This window comes from Ornithorhynchus anatinus, chromosome 12 (genome assembly GCF_004115215.2).
Source record: "Ornithorhynchus anatinus isolate Pmale09 chromosome 12, mOrnAna1.pri.v4, whole genome shotgun sequence".
Classification (NCBI taxonomy): domain Eukaryota; kingdom Metazoa; phylum Chordata; class Mammalia; order Monotremata; family Ornithorhynchidae; genus Ornithorhynchus; species Ornithorhynchus anatinus.
The window spans coordinates 138,094-156,959 of NC_041739.1; the positions used below are offsets into that span (position 1 = coordinate 138,094).

Sequence of the window (18,866 nt, forward strand, 5' to 3'; positions counted from 1 at the left end):
GCTCTTCAAATGCTAGGTTCCCCCCACTCTCTTTTCCTCTTGCACTCCCCATGTCTGTTGAAATATAAAATATACAAGGCATAGCTCCGTGGTTTAATATAGAATGCACTGTTCTTTACATTGAAGAGCCATTTAAGCTAGAGGTATAACCTTTTCTTCTTCACTTGACTCCCATTATCACCTAGAAGGTTGCTGGAAGGTTATGTTATCGTAATAATAATGTTGGTATTTGTTAAGCGCTTACTATGTGCAGAGCACTGTTCTAAGCGCTGGGATAGACACAGGGGAATCAGGTTGTCCCACGTAGGGCTCACAGTCTTAATCCCCATTTTACAGATGAGGGAACTGAGGCACAGAGAAGTTAAGTGACTTGCCCACAGTCACACAGCTGACAAGTGGCAGAGCTGGGATTCGAACTCATGAGCCCTGACTCCAAAGCCCGTGCTCTTTCCACTGCGCCACGAATGCGTTATTCAGGAGCAGTGTGGCCTAGTGGAAAGAGCCCGGTCCTGGGAGTAAGGAGACCGGGGTTTTGATCTTCTGGTTCTGTCATTCGCCTGCTGTGTGACCTTGGCCGTGTCACTTCACTTCTCTGGGCCTCAATTTCCTCTTCTGTAAAATGGGATTTCAGTACTTGTTCTCCCTCCCCCTTAGACTGTGAGCCCTCTGTGGGTCAGGGACTATGTCTGACATGATGATCTTGTACTTTCCCCAGTGCTTAGTACTGTGCTGGCACATAGGAAGCACTTAACAAATGCCACAATAATAATAAAAACAATTATTAGGATGTATTAGGCAGGTTTGAGGCCCTTGATAATAGTTTCAGGTTACCTCCTTAGTGCATTACCACCTCCTAGGCCTCCCTTTCCCTATTATTCAACTGGGCAATCCTTTATTTGACACATAACCTTGTCTCCGTGGGAAAACTAGATTTTTGCCACATGGTGAAATTTTTGAATTACTGACCTCGTGTAACCTGAGACAATACCTCAGTGATGAACCTTTGCTTATGTTCTTCTTTGGAAGGCTAATGATGCGTATTGCCTGAGGGCCCTTGTTTCACTAAACTTGAGAGGGCATTTAAATGCTAGTTGCAAATGTCTGAGTTTGGAAATTCCAGAGACAGTAATTGGCATTGTTTGGGTATTTAATTTCTTCTGGCTAGATAAGGCAATTGTATATAGTTGTCTTTCAATCAGTCAGTCAGTGGTATGTATTAACACTTGCTGTGTGCAGAGCTTTGTACTAAGTGCCTGGGACGATACAATACAATAGAGTGGATAGACAGGAACCCTGCCCTCAAGCAGTATACAGTCTAATGGGGGAAGACGGATATTAAAATAAATTACAGAGAGGGGAGGTGGCTGGAGTATAAAGATGTGAACATAGTCTCTGAGGGGCTGGGGTTGGGGTAACAGAGCGCTTAAGGGGTACAGGCTCAAGCACGCAGACTATGTAGAAGGGAGGGCAAATAAGTAATCTCATTGTGGGCAGGGAACATGTCTGTTTATTGTTGTATTGTACTCTCCCAAGCCCTTAGCACAGCGCTCCACACACAGTAAGCGCTCAATAAATACTTTTGAATGAAGGAAAAGGTGGAGAGCGAGAGACCACTCAATGCAGGACCCACAATCAGTCGATTGATCCGTGGTAGGTATTGAGTGCTTATTATGTGAAAGCATTGTACTAAGCCCTGGGGAGAGTTCAGTACCACAGATTAGTGGACACTTTCCATTCCCTACCCATAAGGAGCCTACAGTCTAGAGGGGGAGATGGACCCGACCATCCTGTGCCCTCACCTACAGCCTGTCCTCTGTTGTATTGTGTTTGCTTGTTTGCAGTGCCTGGCACTGTTTTCCCATTTGTCTTTCTAATCCACCATCTAATGCATCTCGAAGCCCCTGCTCAAAAAGAACTGCAGCTTTCTGGATTTCAGTGCATCATCCTGGTCTGTCAGTCATCACTGTCTCCCAGCTTTCAGCAGAGATGCCGCATTGCCCGATGCTTTGTGTGGCCGTATCCTTAAGCAATAATACTATTAATAATAACTGTGGTACTTTTTACGTGCTGTGTGCCAAGCGCTGTGCTAAGAATTGGGGTCGATATACCGTAAGCAGTTTGGACACAGTCGCTGTCCCACATGGGGTTTGGTCCACCTGACTTTGGGTTTCTCAGTCTGTTAGACCCTCATTTCCCCTGTTCACCCTCTGGGTCACCTGCGCACTTGGATCTGTACCCTTCAAGCACTCCACCCCAGCTCCCCAGCACTCTTGCACCTTTTCTGTTCAGTTTCATGTACTTTTTTAGTTAAATGATCCAGACTTTAGTCCAGGTAAAAATAGATTTATAGCACTACATTTGGCCGTATATTTTTATAACATGCACCTACACACATGCTTTTTTTGAAGATTGCAAGATTTGGAAAAGTCACATTTCAGAGTGACCTTCTTCCTATCCATTGTATTTTGATTAACAAGTGCCTGGTACAGTGCTTTCTTCATTGGGGAATCAGTAAAAGTTGACCCCCAGGAAGAATGTGGATTCCTTTATTTGTTTATTTGTGGCTGTTGGGGGAAGTTAAGGATTTTAATGTCAGGGTAGCCATGGTTTTCATGGGAATCTGTTCTCTTCCTCTGAATTTCTGTTGGTGGAACATCAGGGAAGGTTCATGTTCCCAAGTGAAAATGAGCTCACGATGACAGCTTGATTTTGTCCTTGTCAGAGATTCACTGACCCACCAAAAGCCATTCCACTCCTCTACAAGCGCAGTCCCTGACACGTAGGGACAGTTCCCTTTACTTGGCCATTTCCCCTCTCTGTAATTTATATTAATGCCTGTCTCCCCCTCTAGACTGTAAGTTCACTGTGGGCAGGGAATGTATCTACCAACTCTCCCCAAGCACTTAGCGAAGTGACTTGCCCAGCGTCACACAGCAGTCAAGTGGCAAAGCTGAAATTAGAACCCAGGCCTGTGCTCTCTCCACTGTGCCATATTCAGGTCCTTATTCTGATATGTCATCTTTTTATATTTTTGCTATTACCCTAGTCTATTATTTTCTTCCTGCCTCTCTCACCATTTGGAAGTATTTCTTTTTTCTCCCTGTAAAGTCTGTGTGCACAGGGTCCATGCAAGTCTCGCTCCTATTGTACGCTATCAAACACTTAGTTCGGTGTATTGCACATGGTAGGTGCCCAGTAAATACCCTCGAGTGGGTGACTGACTGCCAAACCAGGTTCCTTCCGTCTTCAAAGCGCTCCCCACAGGCCACCTCCTCCATGGGGAATTAGCCAATTTCCTGACCTTCCCTGGGCTGGCTCAGCAGCTGCCCTCACAGCTCTCTCACCCAGGGACTAGCTGCTTAGTTGTTATCTCTTTGCTCAGCTATCTAATTGCTTTTGATTTTTATCTTGGGACTTACTCTTTTATCTTGTGAATTTGGGGCAGTATATGTTCCCCTAATTCCAGCAGATGATAAAGTCTTCTAGAGCAGGACGATGTCTTGCACTTCCCTTGGATTTTTAAAGCCCACCAGGGACAGGCTCTGTTTTTGTGTATGTGTGTGTACATACATATATGTGCCTGTCATTCATTCAAACGCAATTATTGAGCACTCACTGTGTGCTGAGCACTGAGCTAAGCGCTTGGGAGAGTACAAAACAACAACAGACACATTCCCTGCCCATAGCAAGCCTTCAGTCTAGACGGGGAGACAGATATTAATATAATTAAATAAATAAATTACAGATGTGTATATAAGTGGTATGGAGCTCAGAGGGGAGATGAATAAAAGGAGCATTTCAGCATGACTCGGAAGGGAGTGGGAGAAGAGGAAAGGAGAGCTTAGTCAGGGAAGGCCTCTTGGAGGAGATGTGCCCTCAATAAGGCTTTGAACGGGGAAGAGTAACTGTCTGTTGGATTTGAGGCCAGAGGTCATTCCAGGCCAGAGGCAGGACGGCGGCAAGGGCTCAGCAGAAAGATGGATGAAATGGAGGCCCAGTGAGAAGGTTAGCATTTGGAGGAGCAAAGTGTGCGAGCTGGGTTGTAGTAGGAGAGTAGTAGTAGGTGAGATAGGAAGGGGCAAGGTAATTGACTGCTTTGAAGCCGATGGTTAGGCGTTTTTGTTTGATGCCGAGGTGGATGAGGGACCACTGGGGTTTCTTAAGGAGTGGGAAAACATGGACTGAATGTCCTCTCCATCTGTTCATCTGTCTGGATGCATGCAGTGTGGCTTCGACTGTGGGTTCCTGCTTTGGTCTTTTCAACCACACACGCACACCATCTCTGAGCACTTGGAGCTTGCCCGCTGTGTGACTTCGGGCAAGTTGCTTCACTTCTCTGTGCCTCAGTTACCTCATCTGTAAAATGGGAATTAAGATTGAGTCCCATGTGGGACATGGGCTGTGTCCAACCTCGTTTAGTGTATTTCCATACCAGGAGTGTCTGGCACATAGTAAATGCCTAAAAAATACCATTAGAAAAAACACAAAAAACCCAGCTCTGTTGTTCTGACTGTGTATATAAATATATAAAGAGATATATTTACTCTGTACAGATAATGTAGATTAAAAATATGTTATCCCCAAGACCCTAGTACACAAGAATAGTATTTTTCACTTAGTTTTAAAATGTGCTTTTCATACCCTCTAATCATGTGCTTCTGTACAGTCCTAAGCATTTTAAATCAAATCAGTCATCATGCCTATAGTCCAAGTTGAGCACAGTTGTCTAAGTCCAGCCTCTTCCAGATTCCCCTGGACCCCCACTGAGGTTGAACAGGTGTCCCTGGAGAGATAACCCTGGCGAGGTAACGTGCCCAGAAACGATCTGGGCATGTCACTCCCCTTCTTAAACAACTTCAGTGGTTGCCTATCGACCTCCGCTCCAAACAAAAACTCCTCACTCTAGGCTTCAAGGCTCTCCATCACCTTGCCCCTTCCTACCTCTCCTCCCTTCTCTCTTTCTACCGCCCACCCCGCACGCTCCGCTCCTCTGCCGCCCACCTCCTCACCGTCCCTCGGTCTCGCCTATCCCGCCGTCGACCCCCGGGTCACGTCCTCCCGCGGTCCCGGAACGCCCTCCCTCCTCACCTCCGCCACACTGATTCTCTTTCCCTCTTCAAAACCCTACTTAAAAATCACCTCCTCCAAGAGGCGTTCCCAGACTGAGCTCCTCTTCCCCCTCTACTCCCTCTGCCATCCCCCCTTTACCTCTCCGCAGCTAAAGCCTCATTTTCCCCTTTTCCCTCTGCTCCTCCACCTCTCCCTTCCCATCCCCACAGCACTGTACTCGTCCGCTCAACTGTATATATTTTGTTACCCTATTTATTTTGTTAATGAATTGTACATCGCCTCGATTCTATTTAGTTGCCATTGTTTTTACGAGATGTTCTTCCCCTTGACGCTGTTTATTGCCATCGTTCTCGTCTGTCCGTCTCCCGATTAGACTGTAAGCCCGTCAAAGGGCAGGGACCGTCTCTATCTGTTGCTGACTTGTTCATCCCAAGCGCTTAGTACAGTGCTCTGCACATAGTAAGCGCTCAATAAATACTATTGAATGAATGAATGAATGAATAACCTAGCTCCAGCTGCAGGGCGAGTGAGGAGTGAGGAGGTGGGGGCCGGGGAACCCTCCGTCCCGGGGGCTGTGCCTGCTGCGGCCCAGCTCCCCAAGCCTGATCCAAGCAGGACCCGGGCAACCCCCCCGGACACCCCAACCGGCCAGGCTCGGAAGCCAGAACGGCCGACCCCAGGCAGGGCCAGATGCAGATGTTGCCGTCGAGCCCAGGGTTAGGGGCTTGGGGCCCAAAGCAAACAGCCCAAGGAACAATTTCTATTTGAAAATGGCCAAACTGTATGTATTAGAAATTAATTTTCAAAAGACACATTGAACTTGGATGCCTGGATCTGGACATTCTGGGCATCAGTGCTTTTATCTGGAAAACCGTTGGCTGGTGAATGCAGGTGCTCCCTTGTTAATCTGCGGCCCTAGCCCTGGGTGGAGCAGCAGCTGAGATCTGCCCCGGGGAGCCGGAGGGGGAGGAGGAGGAGGAGAAGGAGGTCTTAGCACTCCAGGGAAATGCCAGCTTTGAAGAGCTCAGCCCTAACCTGATACAGGAGCCTTGTATTTACCAGGCAAGTAAGATCGTCAAGGGGATTAGGAAAGGGAAGGCTGAATAGACTTTATATACCCTTCATTTGGTAGGTGTTTTCTGAACATTGGCAATACAGATTTTGAAACTTCAAAGGGCCTAATTTAGGTGAACTTCCTGCAGTTCAAGAGCAAATCGTGTCCCTCCTCCAGACCCACAGTTTCTTCAGACCCCGGAGTAATCAAGTGGTCAAAGTCGCCCCTTATCTTTGAGTTTCAATGAGTCCACTGTCCTAACTGACCCTCAGGCCCGGCTCCAGGTCAGCTTCCCCTGCTTTGAGTCCAGTCTGGAATGAGGAGCACCAGAGATTAAAATAATACAGGCTAGAGCTCCATCACAGGCCCAGAGCCTACAGAGAGAATCCAAAGCTCACAGAGATGCTGGGTCTTTAATTAAAAAAAAAACCGCAAAATTCCCACAAACCTCATTTGAGGTGTGTACAAGTCTCATCCAATGGGAGAAGTATCATAAAGACTGAGTATGTGCCAGTGTCACTCCATGGCAAATTAGGAAGGAGAAGGGAAGGGCATGAAGGAGTCGGGGCAGGGAGTGGGAAGGAAGTGAAGGAGGATTGGGAAGGCTTTAAGACTCTCCTATCATTTCTCTTCCCTCCACTCTGTTCTCTCAGGCTTCTTTCCTCTTAAGCTCACAAATTCCCTGGGCCTCATTGTCGTCTCTCCCACCACTGGCCTCCTGCTCATGTCCTCTCCCAGCCTGCGACTCCCTCCCACTTCACACTCAACAAGCCACTATGATCACAACTCCTCCAGGAGGCCTTCCCCAATTCATTTCTCATCTCCCCACTTCAGCGTTTCTGCACCACCCAAGAACTTTATGTGCACATTTTTGTACTATGTACACTCTTCATAACTGTTCCTCCTATCTGTAATTTATTTTAAGGCCCGCCTTTCCCACTAAATTGCAAGCAGGGACCATGTCTATTAACTCTGTAGGTCATGCAAGCACTCAATACTGTGCCCTTCATGGGGTTTCTTCCGGTGGCCGGTTGCCACTGTCGCTGATGCGGCAGTTATTTTTCTGACCTAGTGGCTTTTCTTATGTCCTTACCTGAAGTCATTTCACTTTCAGGGCATTTAAAAGTTCTGAAGGTGGAAAGGAGCCAAGTGAAGAAATCTGTCCTCATTTTCACTGTCATTTTAGGGGTCTGTGGACAGAGCAGTTCCTGAAGATCTAGACCTCTATGCCACATCTCGAGAGCGGCGGTTCCGTTTATTTGCATCTCTAGAGTTTGAAGGCCAGTTATTTATGACACCATATGACTTCATTCAAGCCGTAACGACTGATGAGCCCAAACGTAAGTAGCCTTTACAGACCTTTAAACCACTCGATAGCTTGCTCTCATTCTCTCCAAAGCATTCATTTTGGGTTTTTTCCATCACTTCCCAGGAAGGACCCTGATTTCCTGGAGAATTATTGGAAAGATTGACTATTTTATATGATTGTGGTGAGAGTGAGGAGGAGTGGAGAAGGGCTGGGGTAAGCATCCAGGGGGCCCACAAGGAAGAGAGGGCCACTGCAGCCCAGGGGATGCTTGACATCTGAAGATCGGCCAGTCGCATCCTGGGATCCGGACTGGCACAGACCAGGCAGCTTTCTGGGAACGGCACAGACCAGGACATTAAAGCTGTCAATGGTTCCTCTCACGGAGAGGAGTGTGAGATTGAGCTGTGGGCAACAGAGAGAGAGAGAGAGAGAAGCCAATTTGGTCGCAGTCACCGGAATGGATGAGGAGGGATGGAAGGGGCAGGCAAAACATGGAAAAAATCCCCTGCTAATTTATGCCATTTATTTCTGCTTCTGGTTTTAGTGCTATTTGATTCTTGATGTTTATAAATGATTTTATTGAGCACACCCGAAAGTCAAGGCTACAAAAAACCCCCAAAGAAATGAGTGGTCTTAAAGAGAAAGCTTCCTCTTATTCACCCCTATTATCCTGTCCAAATTCTAATTTGCAGATAAAAAGGCAAAATTTAAAATTTGTGTATTTCGTTGTTAATTTGAAGCATGGCTTAAAGGAAAAAGCATAGGCTTGGGAGTCAGAGGATCTGAGTTCTAATCCTGGCTCTGTCAGTTCTTTGCTGTGTGACTTTGACAAATCACTTTACTTCTCTATTCCTAAGTTTACTCAACTGTAAAATGGAACTGTGTCCAACCTGGACAACCTTTTTTTGCAGGGGGGGTGTGCATTTGGTGTTGGTTAAAGCACTTATTATATGCCAGTCACTGTACTAAGTGCTGGGGTAAATACAAGGTAATCAAGTTGGAGACAGTCCATGTCCCACATGGGGCTCACAGTCTTAAAAGAAACAGTGGCCTATTGGATAGAGCACGGGCCTGGGAGCCAGAAAAAACCTGAGTTCTAATCTGGTTTTGCTACCTGCCTTCTGTATGATGTTGGGCAAATCACCCAACTTCTTATTGTTATTAGTATTATTATTATAATCCCCACTTTACAGATGAGGTAACTGAGGCACAGAGAAGTTGTGACTTATCTAAGTTTACACAGCAGACCAGTGGCAGAGCCAGGAATTAGAATCCAGGTCCTCTGACCTCTGACTCCCAGACCTTTGCTCTTTCTATCTATGCCAGTGTTTAGAACAGTGCTGGACACAAAGTAAGTTCACAATAAATACCATAATGTTAATAATAATGTTAATTACTAACCTAGAGGAGAATTATTGTGAATATTCTAAACTGAAATAGAAAAAAAGTTTTTATTTTAGATTATGAAAATATTTGTCTTTTGTGCCATAAAAGGTCATAAATGATCACTTATGATTTCTTTACTGTAGCAGGTTTGGTCACCTTTCTTTAATTTTGCATTTTCTTATTTCAGGAGCTAAACAGTGGCGATCTCTTTCAAAACAAGTAAGAAATAATTCCGTTTTATAAATGACTTTGTGAGGAAAATTATGAATAAATGTAAATATGTGTAATTTTAGAGAGGGGAAACCAGGGCTATCAAATCAAATGGGATTGTGGGAGTATTTTAAAACCTTAGGCAAGTAACACATTGAATATTTGAAAATTGTTGTGAAGATGAGCACTAAGATGTATGTGTCAATGGTAGCCCTGTCATCCATTCAGTTGCCAGTGATTGGGGTACATTCATGGTTTCAGAGAAGTGCAGGTGCTCTCCAGGTTCACTGTATTACTGTTAGCAATTAATAATAATTATGGTATTTGTTAAGCACTTACTATATGCCAGGCACTGTTCTAAGCACTGGAGTAGATACAAGGAAATCAGGTTGGACACAGTCCCTGTCCCTCATGGGGCTCACAGTCTCAATCCCCATTTTACAGGTGAGGTAATTGAGGCACAGAGAACTGAAGTGACTTGCCCAGGGTCACACAGCAGACAAGTGGAGGAGCTGGGATTAGAACCCATGACCTCTGACTCCCAAACCCGGGCTTTTGCCACTAGGCCATGCTGCTGCTGTTGAGACAAGGGGCATGAATGGGCACAGTTGTGTTTCTCCCTGACCACGTCAGCAGCAGGATGGGACCAGAAAACAGAACTGGGGGATTTCAGGGTGGTTTGGTCCAGGCACTAATGACCCAATCCAGCATTAATCAGTCAATCAATTAATGGCATTTATTGAGTATTAAGTGCTTGGTACTCACGACCTGCCGGTTTCACCTCTACAATATCGCCAAGACCCGCCCTTTCCTCTCCACCCAAACGGCTACCTTACTATTACGGGCTCTCGTTATATCCCGGCTAGACTACTGTGTCAGCCTTCTCTCTGACCTCCCTTCCTCCTCTCTCGCCCCGCTCCGGTCTATTCTTCACTCCGCTGCCCGGCTCATCTTCCTGCAGAAACGATCTGGACATGTCACTCCCCTTCTTAAACAACTCCAGTGGTTGCCTATCGACCTCCGCTCCAAACGAAAACTCTTCACTCTAGGCTTCAAGGCTCTCCATCACCTTGCCCCTTCCTACCTCTCCTCCCTTCTCTCTTTCTACCGCCCACCCCGCACGCTCCGCTCCTCTGCCGCCCACCTCCTCACCGTCCCACGGTCCTGGAACGCCCTCCCTCCTCACCTCCGCCAAACTGATTCTCTTTCCCTCTTCAAAACCCTACTTAAAATCACCTCCTCCAAGAGGCGTTCCCAGACTGAGCTCCTCTTCCCCCTCTACTCCCTCTGCCATCCCCCCTTTACCTCTCCGCAGCTTAAGCCTCATTTTCCCCTTTTCCCTCTGCTCCTCCACCTCTCCCTTCCCATCCCCACAGCACTGTACTCATCCGCTCAACTGTATATATTTTCGTTACCCTATTTATTTTGTTAATGAATTGTACATCGCCTTGATTCTATTTAGTTGCCATTGTTTTTACGAGATGTTCTTCCCCTTGACGCTGTTTAGTGCCATTGTTCTTGTCTGTCCGTCTCCCCCGATTAGACTGTAAGCCCGTCAAACGGCAGGGACTGTCTCTATCTGTTGCTGACTTGTTCATCCCAAGCGCTTAGTACAGTGCTCTGCACATAGTAAGCGCTCAATAAATACTATTGAATGAATGAATGAATGGTAGAGTACACTACAACAGAATCAGCAGACACGTTCCCTGCCCATAGCAAGCTTGCAGTCTAGGGAGACAGACAATAATATGAATAAGTAATTTATAGTATATAATTAAAAGATATGTGCATAAGTGCTGTGTGTTTGTGGTTGGGGCAAACATCAAATGTCCAAAGGTCACAGAGCCAAGGCCATAGATGACACAGAAGGGAGAGCAAACCGGGGAGAAGAGGGCTTCACTAGGGAAGGCTGGGAGAGTCTCGGTCCCGAGAATGGGAGATGGAGAATCTGCATAAAGGAGTTGATGCCAGCGCTAGAGGCTTGAGCAGTGCCATTCACCCGCTTTTGTCCCTGCCGGTCAGGTTTCTGCTGGTACACAGCGTGCAGGGAGGGCTGGCCCATTGCCAAGTGCACAGGGTGCCACCTGCACCTTCATTAACCAGCTTCAGGCCAAACCAGAACTAGAACCAGAGGTCAGGTCTCCTGATTCCTAGATCCATTGCCCTACCCACTGGACCAACAGGAGCCCTCATGGCGGGCTGGGGGGAGAAACAAAAAAAGCCCCTGATTATGACGGAGAAAGATTTAACAAGTTGAGACTTGGAAGGAAACATAACTACTTCAAGACATAAAAATCCTTCAGTTGTATTGGGGGAAAGGAGGACTGGGAAAACAGCATCTTCCTCCTGACATGGCAAGTAAGGAAGACGCTAGGAAAGGGAGAACTGTGTGACGGTGGGCAAGTCACTTAACTTCTCTGTGCCTCAGGTCCCTCATCTGTAAAATGGGGATTAACTGTGAGCCTCATGTGGGACAACCTGATGACCCTGTATCTACCCCAGCACTTAGAACAGTGCTCTGCACATAGTAAGCGCTTAACAAATACCAACATTATTATTACTTACAGAGGTCAGAAAAAACCAGGACTTTAAATGCTTTTCTTCCTTCTGTTTATACAAAAATGATTAAGGATGAACAACTGTCTGGGACGGGTTGCACTTGGGATGGAAGGCAGGTTGGAAGGCCAAACCAGAATCAGAGAAGTCGGTGAGGGAGTCTCCTGATGGGCCTGGGGGATGAGTCCTGGGGAGATGAGCCAGAGGGCCCCGCGCCCAGGAGGAACCATGGTTAAAGATAATTTCAACAATCAATCCATCAATCAATTGCTGAGCACTGTGCTAAGTGCCTAGAAGAGTATACTATAGTAGAGTTGGTAGACGTGATTCCTGCCCACAAAGACCTTACAGTCTAGAGGGGAAGATGGAAGTAAAAGGGGAAATGGCAGGGCATAAGGCTTTGTAAGTAGGCGCTGTGGGGCTGAGGGTAGGATGGAGATCGAGTCCTTAAAGGGTACAGATCCAAGCGTAAGGGCGATGCAGAAGGAAGATGGAGGAGGTAAAATGAGGGCTTAGTTGGGGTAGGCCTCTTAGAGAAGGTGGGATTTTAAGAGGATTTTGAAAGTAGAGAGTGGTGGTCTGTCAGACATGAATGGGGAGGGAGTTCCCGACCAGGGGACAGGGTTTGTTGAAATCAGCGGGGCCTGCTGCCTCTCCTTCCTGCTTAGGGACCTGCCTTCTTCCCGCTGAGCCAGCAGCTACTGTTTTTGAAGAAGGACGTGAGCAGTCCCTGAGGTTTGAGAAAGGGCAGAAGCTGAGCCCACTTTTAAAAAGTGGGCAAAGGAAATCCCTTGAAATTTCAGGCAAAACAGTACCCTGTTGATTCCTGCAAAGATATTAGAAAAAACAATCCAGTGATGAACCCACAGCAGCCTAAAAGAGTGTAAACTATCAGAAAGCTAGCAGCAGGGCTTTGTGAGGGTCAAGTTGTTCTAAAAAAATCTAAGTGCCTGTAAAAAGTGACAGGCTGCAGACTGCAGGAAGTAGTGTAATGGAGCTGAATATCTGGGTGGTTTTGGATTCATCCTCACGTGGCCTCCTCCTTACTGCTAGTGGGGAGACATTGGACCACATTAAGGGAGGGGAGGAACCAGCTGGCTCAGGAGACGCCTACTCACGGGCGTCATCGACTACCGTCATCACCGTCTCACTGGAGCGGCGTGTCCAGCGTTGTTCTGAGTGGAACAGTTCTGGTACCGTTTCTCTTTGGTCAATTTGTTGGTGATCTGCATGAAAAATTCAAGTGCATTATAAAATCAACTGGCAATTTAAAATGAGGCAGGCCTGCTAGCACTTTGATCGAGTGGAAGCAGACAGTCACAGAGCAGTGCGCTTAGGGACAGGCATGCAGAGCCCACCCATTGATAACTACACTGTCTGTAGGGAATCTTTCAGTCCAAGAATATGGAGGAGTCACGAAGGCAGAAAAGAAGAGACCAAGCAAGAACTTCAGAGGAAGACAGAATAGAGATGTAGAGGCGGAAACAGGCAGAGAGCCAGTGTAGAGGCAAAGACACAGAAGCGTAGGGGACAGACCCTTATATACAGGCTCTCCTAGACACACAGACGCAGGTACACGTACACACACCCCTCACAGAGACACACAGCTGTGCTCAGTGGAGCAGAGCACACTGGCAGGCAGGAGGAGGCAAGAGCAACAACTAGCCAAGCATCACTGCTGCCACTGGCTTCCTCCAATTGCTGCTGTGCTGGGTGAGTGCGGGGCCCAGTGGGTCCTGTGGAGGAGTGAAATCTGGGCCAGCAACATCTGCCGCTGCCCTTGGCGTTGGTCTCTCTTTCCCGATTCTGCTGTTGTACTTGCTCCACTCTGGGTTCCCTGCTACTGCCATGGCTGCAACAGCCTAAAGCTGAATGAATGTTTGGCAGCCCCTGCTGGCCTTCTTTAAGGTGGTGGGACCAGGACGGGGCCAGGATGCGATTGTTGGCTTTTCCAAGCCCCAGGGGGTCTGGTGAAAACGCTTCCAGAATCTGAAGCCGAATCCACCGTGGCCGGAGACTCCGCTTCCAGAGCCTTGGCGCCGCAGCCAAGCTAGGAGGCCTGGATCTGGTTTCGGGCCCTGGTGAGAATTAAGTAGAGGGCAAGGGGAGGTGTTCCCTCAGGTCCGTGGCAAGGTTCAGCCAGGGGTCATAAAGAGGCATGTACAGGCCATGCCAGGGCAGGGGGGCAGGAAGTTGGGGGCTGGGGGAGCGGCACAGGCCCGGCCCCAGCACGGTTCACAGCAGTGTTGGCCTCCAGATACTACCACCCCTCCAGAATTGTAGATAGAAATGGATGTTTTACACATGTTAGAGAAGCAGCATGGCCTAGTGGATAGAGTGTGGGACTGGGAGTCAGAGGTCATGGGTTCTAATCCTGGATCTGCCACTTATCTGCTCTGTGACCTTGGGCAAGTCACTTTACTTCTCTGTGCCGCAGTTCCCTCATCTGTAAAATGGGGATTGAGAGTGTGAGCCTTCTGTGGGAGGGGGACTTTGTCTGACCCCATTTGCTTGTCTCTACCCCAGCGATTAGTACGGTACCTCACGCGTAGTAAGTGCTTAACAAATACCATTATTATTATTATTATTCAGTGGTATTTATCAAGGGCTTACTATAATAATAACAATAATGATGGCATTTGTTAAGCGCTTACCATGTGCCAAGCACTGTTCTAAGCACGGGGTGGGGGACAATACAAGGTAATCAGGTTGTCCCACATGGGACTCACAGTCTTAATCCCAAGCCCGGGCTTGGGAGTCAGAGGTCATGGGTTCGAATTGTGACTCTGTCACTTGCCAGCTGTGTGACTTTGGGCAAGTCACTTAACTTCTCTGTGCCTCAGTTCCCTCATCTGTAAAATGGGGATTAATAACTGTGAGCCCCACGTGGGACAACCTGATCGCTTGTATCCCCCCCAGTGCTTAGAACAATGCTTTGCACATAGTAAGTGCTTAACAAATACCAACATTATTATTAATCCCCATTTTACAGATGAGGTAACTGAGGCTGAGAGAAGTGAAGTGACTTGCCCAAAGTCACACAGTTGACAAGTGGCGGAGTAGGGATTAGAACCCCTGATCTCTGACTCCCAAGTCCGGGCTCTTTCCACTGGGCCACACTGCTTCTCTATATTCAGAGCACTGTTCTAAGGGCTCGGGAGAGTACAATACAACAGAATTAGAACAACGCTTGGCAGATAGTAAGCGCTTAACAAACACCATCATTATTAATTAGCAGGCATTTTTCCTGCCCATAATGAGTTTACAGTCTAGAGGATAATCAGATAATGACTCAACCAAGCATTCAGCCTGTGTGGTCATTTGCTTTACAGGAATTAAATCGAATGCTTATTGAAACACCACCAGCTTGGAAAGGATCCTCCAAACTTTTTCGTAACCTTAAAGAGAGAGGTAAGAATGATTTTTAGCTTACTTTATTAATAGTGTTCTATTTATTCTGATGCTACAGTCCAATATTTTGATTTTGTTGAGGAAACACTATGAGAAAGAGCGGGATACTGACTGTAGGTAGCCAATAACAGGAGCACAGGCACTGCTTACATTCAGCCTCTTTTCTTGCTCCTACTCACATTCCTACAAACCCACAAAACACAGGCACCCAGGATACCGAAACACATATGCGCGTTTACGTACAAAGGATGTGGCTAAGGTGAACACAGAATGGTTGTTCACCAGATTCCACAACACAGCATGAAGGGCACCTGCTGAAACTTGAAAGCGACAAGTTCAAAGCTAACAAGGAAACACTTCTTCACACAGCAAGAGGTGAGCATATCGTCACCACCTTCAGGGTTTATCGAGCATCTACTTGTGCAGAAGAATTCCCCCAAAATGGCAGCAACATTTCAGTATTCTCCTCAACACAACTTTTACTATCGAAAATAAGTCCTTTCACAACATAGGAAACCTTCCAAAATGCAAAACCACAGTACTTATCCCAAATGGGCCATGTTCTCGTCTCTCCTGTCACTCTCAGGCTTCCCCACACATCCCCTACCTCGAATTCCCTCCCCTTTCATATCCATCAGAACACAGCTCTCCCAATCTTCAAAGCCCTGCTGATTTACAGGAGGCCTTTTTTGATCCTTTTCTCATCACTTCACTTCATATGTTCTAACTCCCACATCAGCACTACTGCACCATCTAAGTTAAGCACTCACCACCCCCGTTAGCATTTAGGTACATCTCTTATATACATACTATTACTATATACACTATGTATCATAATTAGTTCAGCACCTATGTCCTCCCTGAGATTATAAGCTTCTAGAGAGGAGGGACCTTGCTGTTAACTGTTGTCCCGTCCCAAGCACTTAGAGTTCTCTGTACACAGTACGTGCTCAAAAAATATGATTGATTGGCTGATTGAGTTGGGACCATAAAAAATGTACTATGTTCTAAGATGGAATTAACTCTGGAAATATGGAAAATTAACATTTTTGAAAGTGTTGTCCTTCTTCCACTCATCACTTACCAAGTTCCCCCCAACCCATTTTTCTTTGCATTTTCCCGAGTGATCCCTGCGACTTCTTGGCAGCCTACATGCTGGATGTTCTTTCTGTGGACCGCCCTTTCAGAGGTTATTTCATGGTATTCTCAGGACAGACAGACAGATGGTCAGGCAGGACTTCGCGTCCAGAGCAGTGTCCCAGGAGTCTCCGTGCTGATGAAGGCGGGAGGGCTTTCACAGCTTAATAATAATAATAATTGTGATATTTGTTAAACACTTACTATGTTCTTGTCTGTCCGTCTCCCCTGATTAGACTGTAAGCCCGTCAAAGGGCAGGGACTGTCTCTATCTGTTACCGATTTGTACATTCCAAGCACTTAGTACAGTGCTCTGCACATAGTAAGCGCTCAATAAATACTATTGAATGAATGAATATGTGCCAAACACTGTTCTAAGCACTGGAGTACATAATAATATTGGTATTTGTTAAGCGCTTACTATGTACAGAGCACTGTTCTAAGCGCTGGGGGAGATACAGGGTAATCAGGTCGTCCCACGTGAAGCTCACAGTTAATCCCCCTTTTACAGATGAGGTAACTGAGACACAGAAAAGTAAAGTGACTTGCCCAGGTTCACACAGCACACAGGTGGCAGAGCCAGCAGTAGAACCCACTCCCAGGCCCGTGCTCTTTCCACTAGGCCACATGACTTCCTTGATTACTCAGCCCTGCATACATGCTGACCCACCCTCACCGACAGAGGCTCTTCCTTCCTTGGCTTTATGACTAAGAACAAAAATATGAAATAGGGATGGAAGATTATAGACTGTTTATTTGGACCCTTTATTCCAGAAACTTTTGGAATATCTGGAATCCAGGCATGTGTCCAAGGCTGGCCCAAGATTTAACTTTGCTCAGCACTCACTTGGGACATCGGTTATGGTATTAATTCTCCATTTCTACCTATTGATTCGCTAAAGGCGGAATCCCCTCACCAATGAGTAGGATTATATTTACAACAAAACTTCTGCTTTCACAGCTCCAGCAGAAGCGGAAGAAGTAAAATGCTGCTTATAATTATTGGCCTGAACTGGGTCCCATTGGAAGTATCCAAAAAGTTAGTTCAAAAATAACCTTTCCTTCAAAATAGGGGACTGTGTGATTTTAGATTACATTTCTTATTTTTCAACTTCAGGAAAAATCAGTGATAATTTAGAAACTGTTGGGTCTGGGGTGATAACTGCACTCAGAAAAATCTTACGTTTTGGTATGCTTGCCACATCAGACTTCTTAAATAAGACATCTAACAAATAAATGTTTCATTTAAGTTCTTTTCATCTTCTCCAGGGTATTTTCCCTGATTAATCTCTTATCACCCCATCCTGTACTCCCCGAAACTTCCACTTCAGCACTTGGTTGCTCACATCCCATCATTGCACTTACGTAGAAATTTTTATACTATTACTTCCCTGTAATGGACTTTGGTGTTTTCCTCCCCTCACCTCCTCAACCCCCACCCCTAGTAGATTTTAAACTCCTAAAACTACTAACTCTGTTGTATGCTCCCAAGTGTTTAGGACTTCAGTGAATACTATTGATTGAATTTCTAAAGGACTCAAACAGCTTTGGACCAAATTATATTTCATTTGTTTCTTTTTAAGTTAGTAGTCTGGAATTGCTAGAATACTAAGAAGTCCTGAAGAAGTTATATGACTGATAAGAGTACATTTCTGTTTTGTTCCTTTGTGTGAGAAATTAAAGATAGCTTGGTGTTTAGGGTTTTCTGGAAGATCAGATTTGAAGGAGAATTCATTTTGTTTTCACTTCTGACACCACCTCTTCTAGCACACATTTTATAACCACTAGGAAATATACACTCCTTGTTTTTCTACTTAGAAATAGTTTTTCACTCTTAGATGCTTTTTAATAGATAATAATAATTGTAATAATGGTATTTGGTAAGTGCTTACTATGTGCCAAGCACTGTACTCATTGCTGGAATTATGAAAATAATTGGAAACAGTTTTCAGTTATGAATCACAGCTCATGTAATTTTGTGTTTGGTTTTCCTCTAGGAGTCATTTCTTATACAGAATACCTATTTCTTTTATGTATTTTAACAAGTAAGTATCTCATTTAAATCTATTTCTATTGGTTATTTTATTTTGAACCTAAGAAAATTTTAAAATTACATCTTAAATTGCTCATCGAGAAGAATCGCCGTCAAACATTTGACCGCGTGACCCAAAGGGACTACTCGAGATGAGGCCATCAAAATCAAATGCTGCTAGGTCAGTAGGATAGAACACTAAGTTGTTTGATGAACTGTTTTACTGTTTTAAATGGTAAATTCAAACTCCTTTATTAAACTTCATTTTTAAGGAACTGTGTTATTTACTCTGTGTTTTGGGGGTAGTGATGAAATATAATCTTCACTGGCCGGGGGTAGTCAGAGTACCTAACAGTCTCAAGCTGGGGTCGGTCTGGAAAGGGAGTAGAGGGAAGAGGGGAGGGATAACAACATTAATTGAGCATTTCTATGCAAAACCCAGAGACTTGAGTAAAGGGAGTAATCAGAAAGGGCAGGCCCTTGGGGGGGGGGGGGCTGGGCTTTGGGGGCCTGAGGCAGTGTGAATATAAAGGACATGGTGAAGGGGTTTGGGGAAGTGAAACCACAGGTGCCAGGGAGCCAGAGAAGGTGGAAAATGGAAGGTAAACTGGGAAGAACGAAGCCAGGTAATAGTAATAATAATGATTATGGTATTTGTTAAGCACTTACTATGTGCAGAGTACTGTTCTAAGCGCTGGGGT

The 18,866-nt window shown here is 45.9% G+C and overlaps 1 protein-coding gene across 1 annotated transcript in view; it reads left to right on the forward strand.

Moving 5' to 3' along the window:
• The window catches only part of MICU3 (mitochondrial calcium uptake family member 3), a 67,736-nt gene that overhangs the window by 7,098 nt on the left and 41,772 nt on the right, over positions 1-18,866 (forward strand). The window contains exons 3-6 of the mRNA XM_029076679.1: positions 7,311-7,464; positions 9,007-9,038; positions 14,918-14,996; positions 18,131-18,178. Coding sequence (XP_028932512.1) covers positions 7,311-7,464; positions 9,007-9,038; positions 14,918-14,996; positions 18,131-18,178 — 313 coding nt within the window. The remainder of the gene's footprint in view (positions 1-7,310; positions 7,465-9,006; positions 9,039-14,917; positions 14,997-18,130; positions 18,179-18,866) is intronic.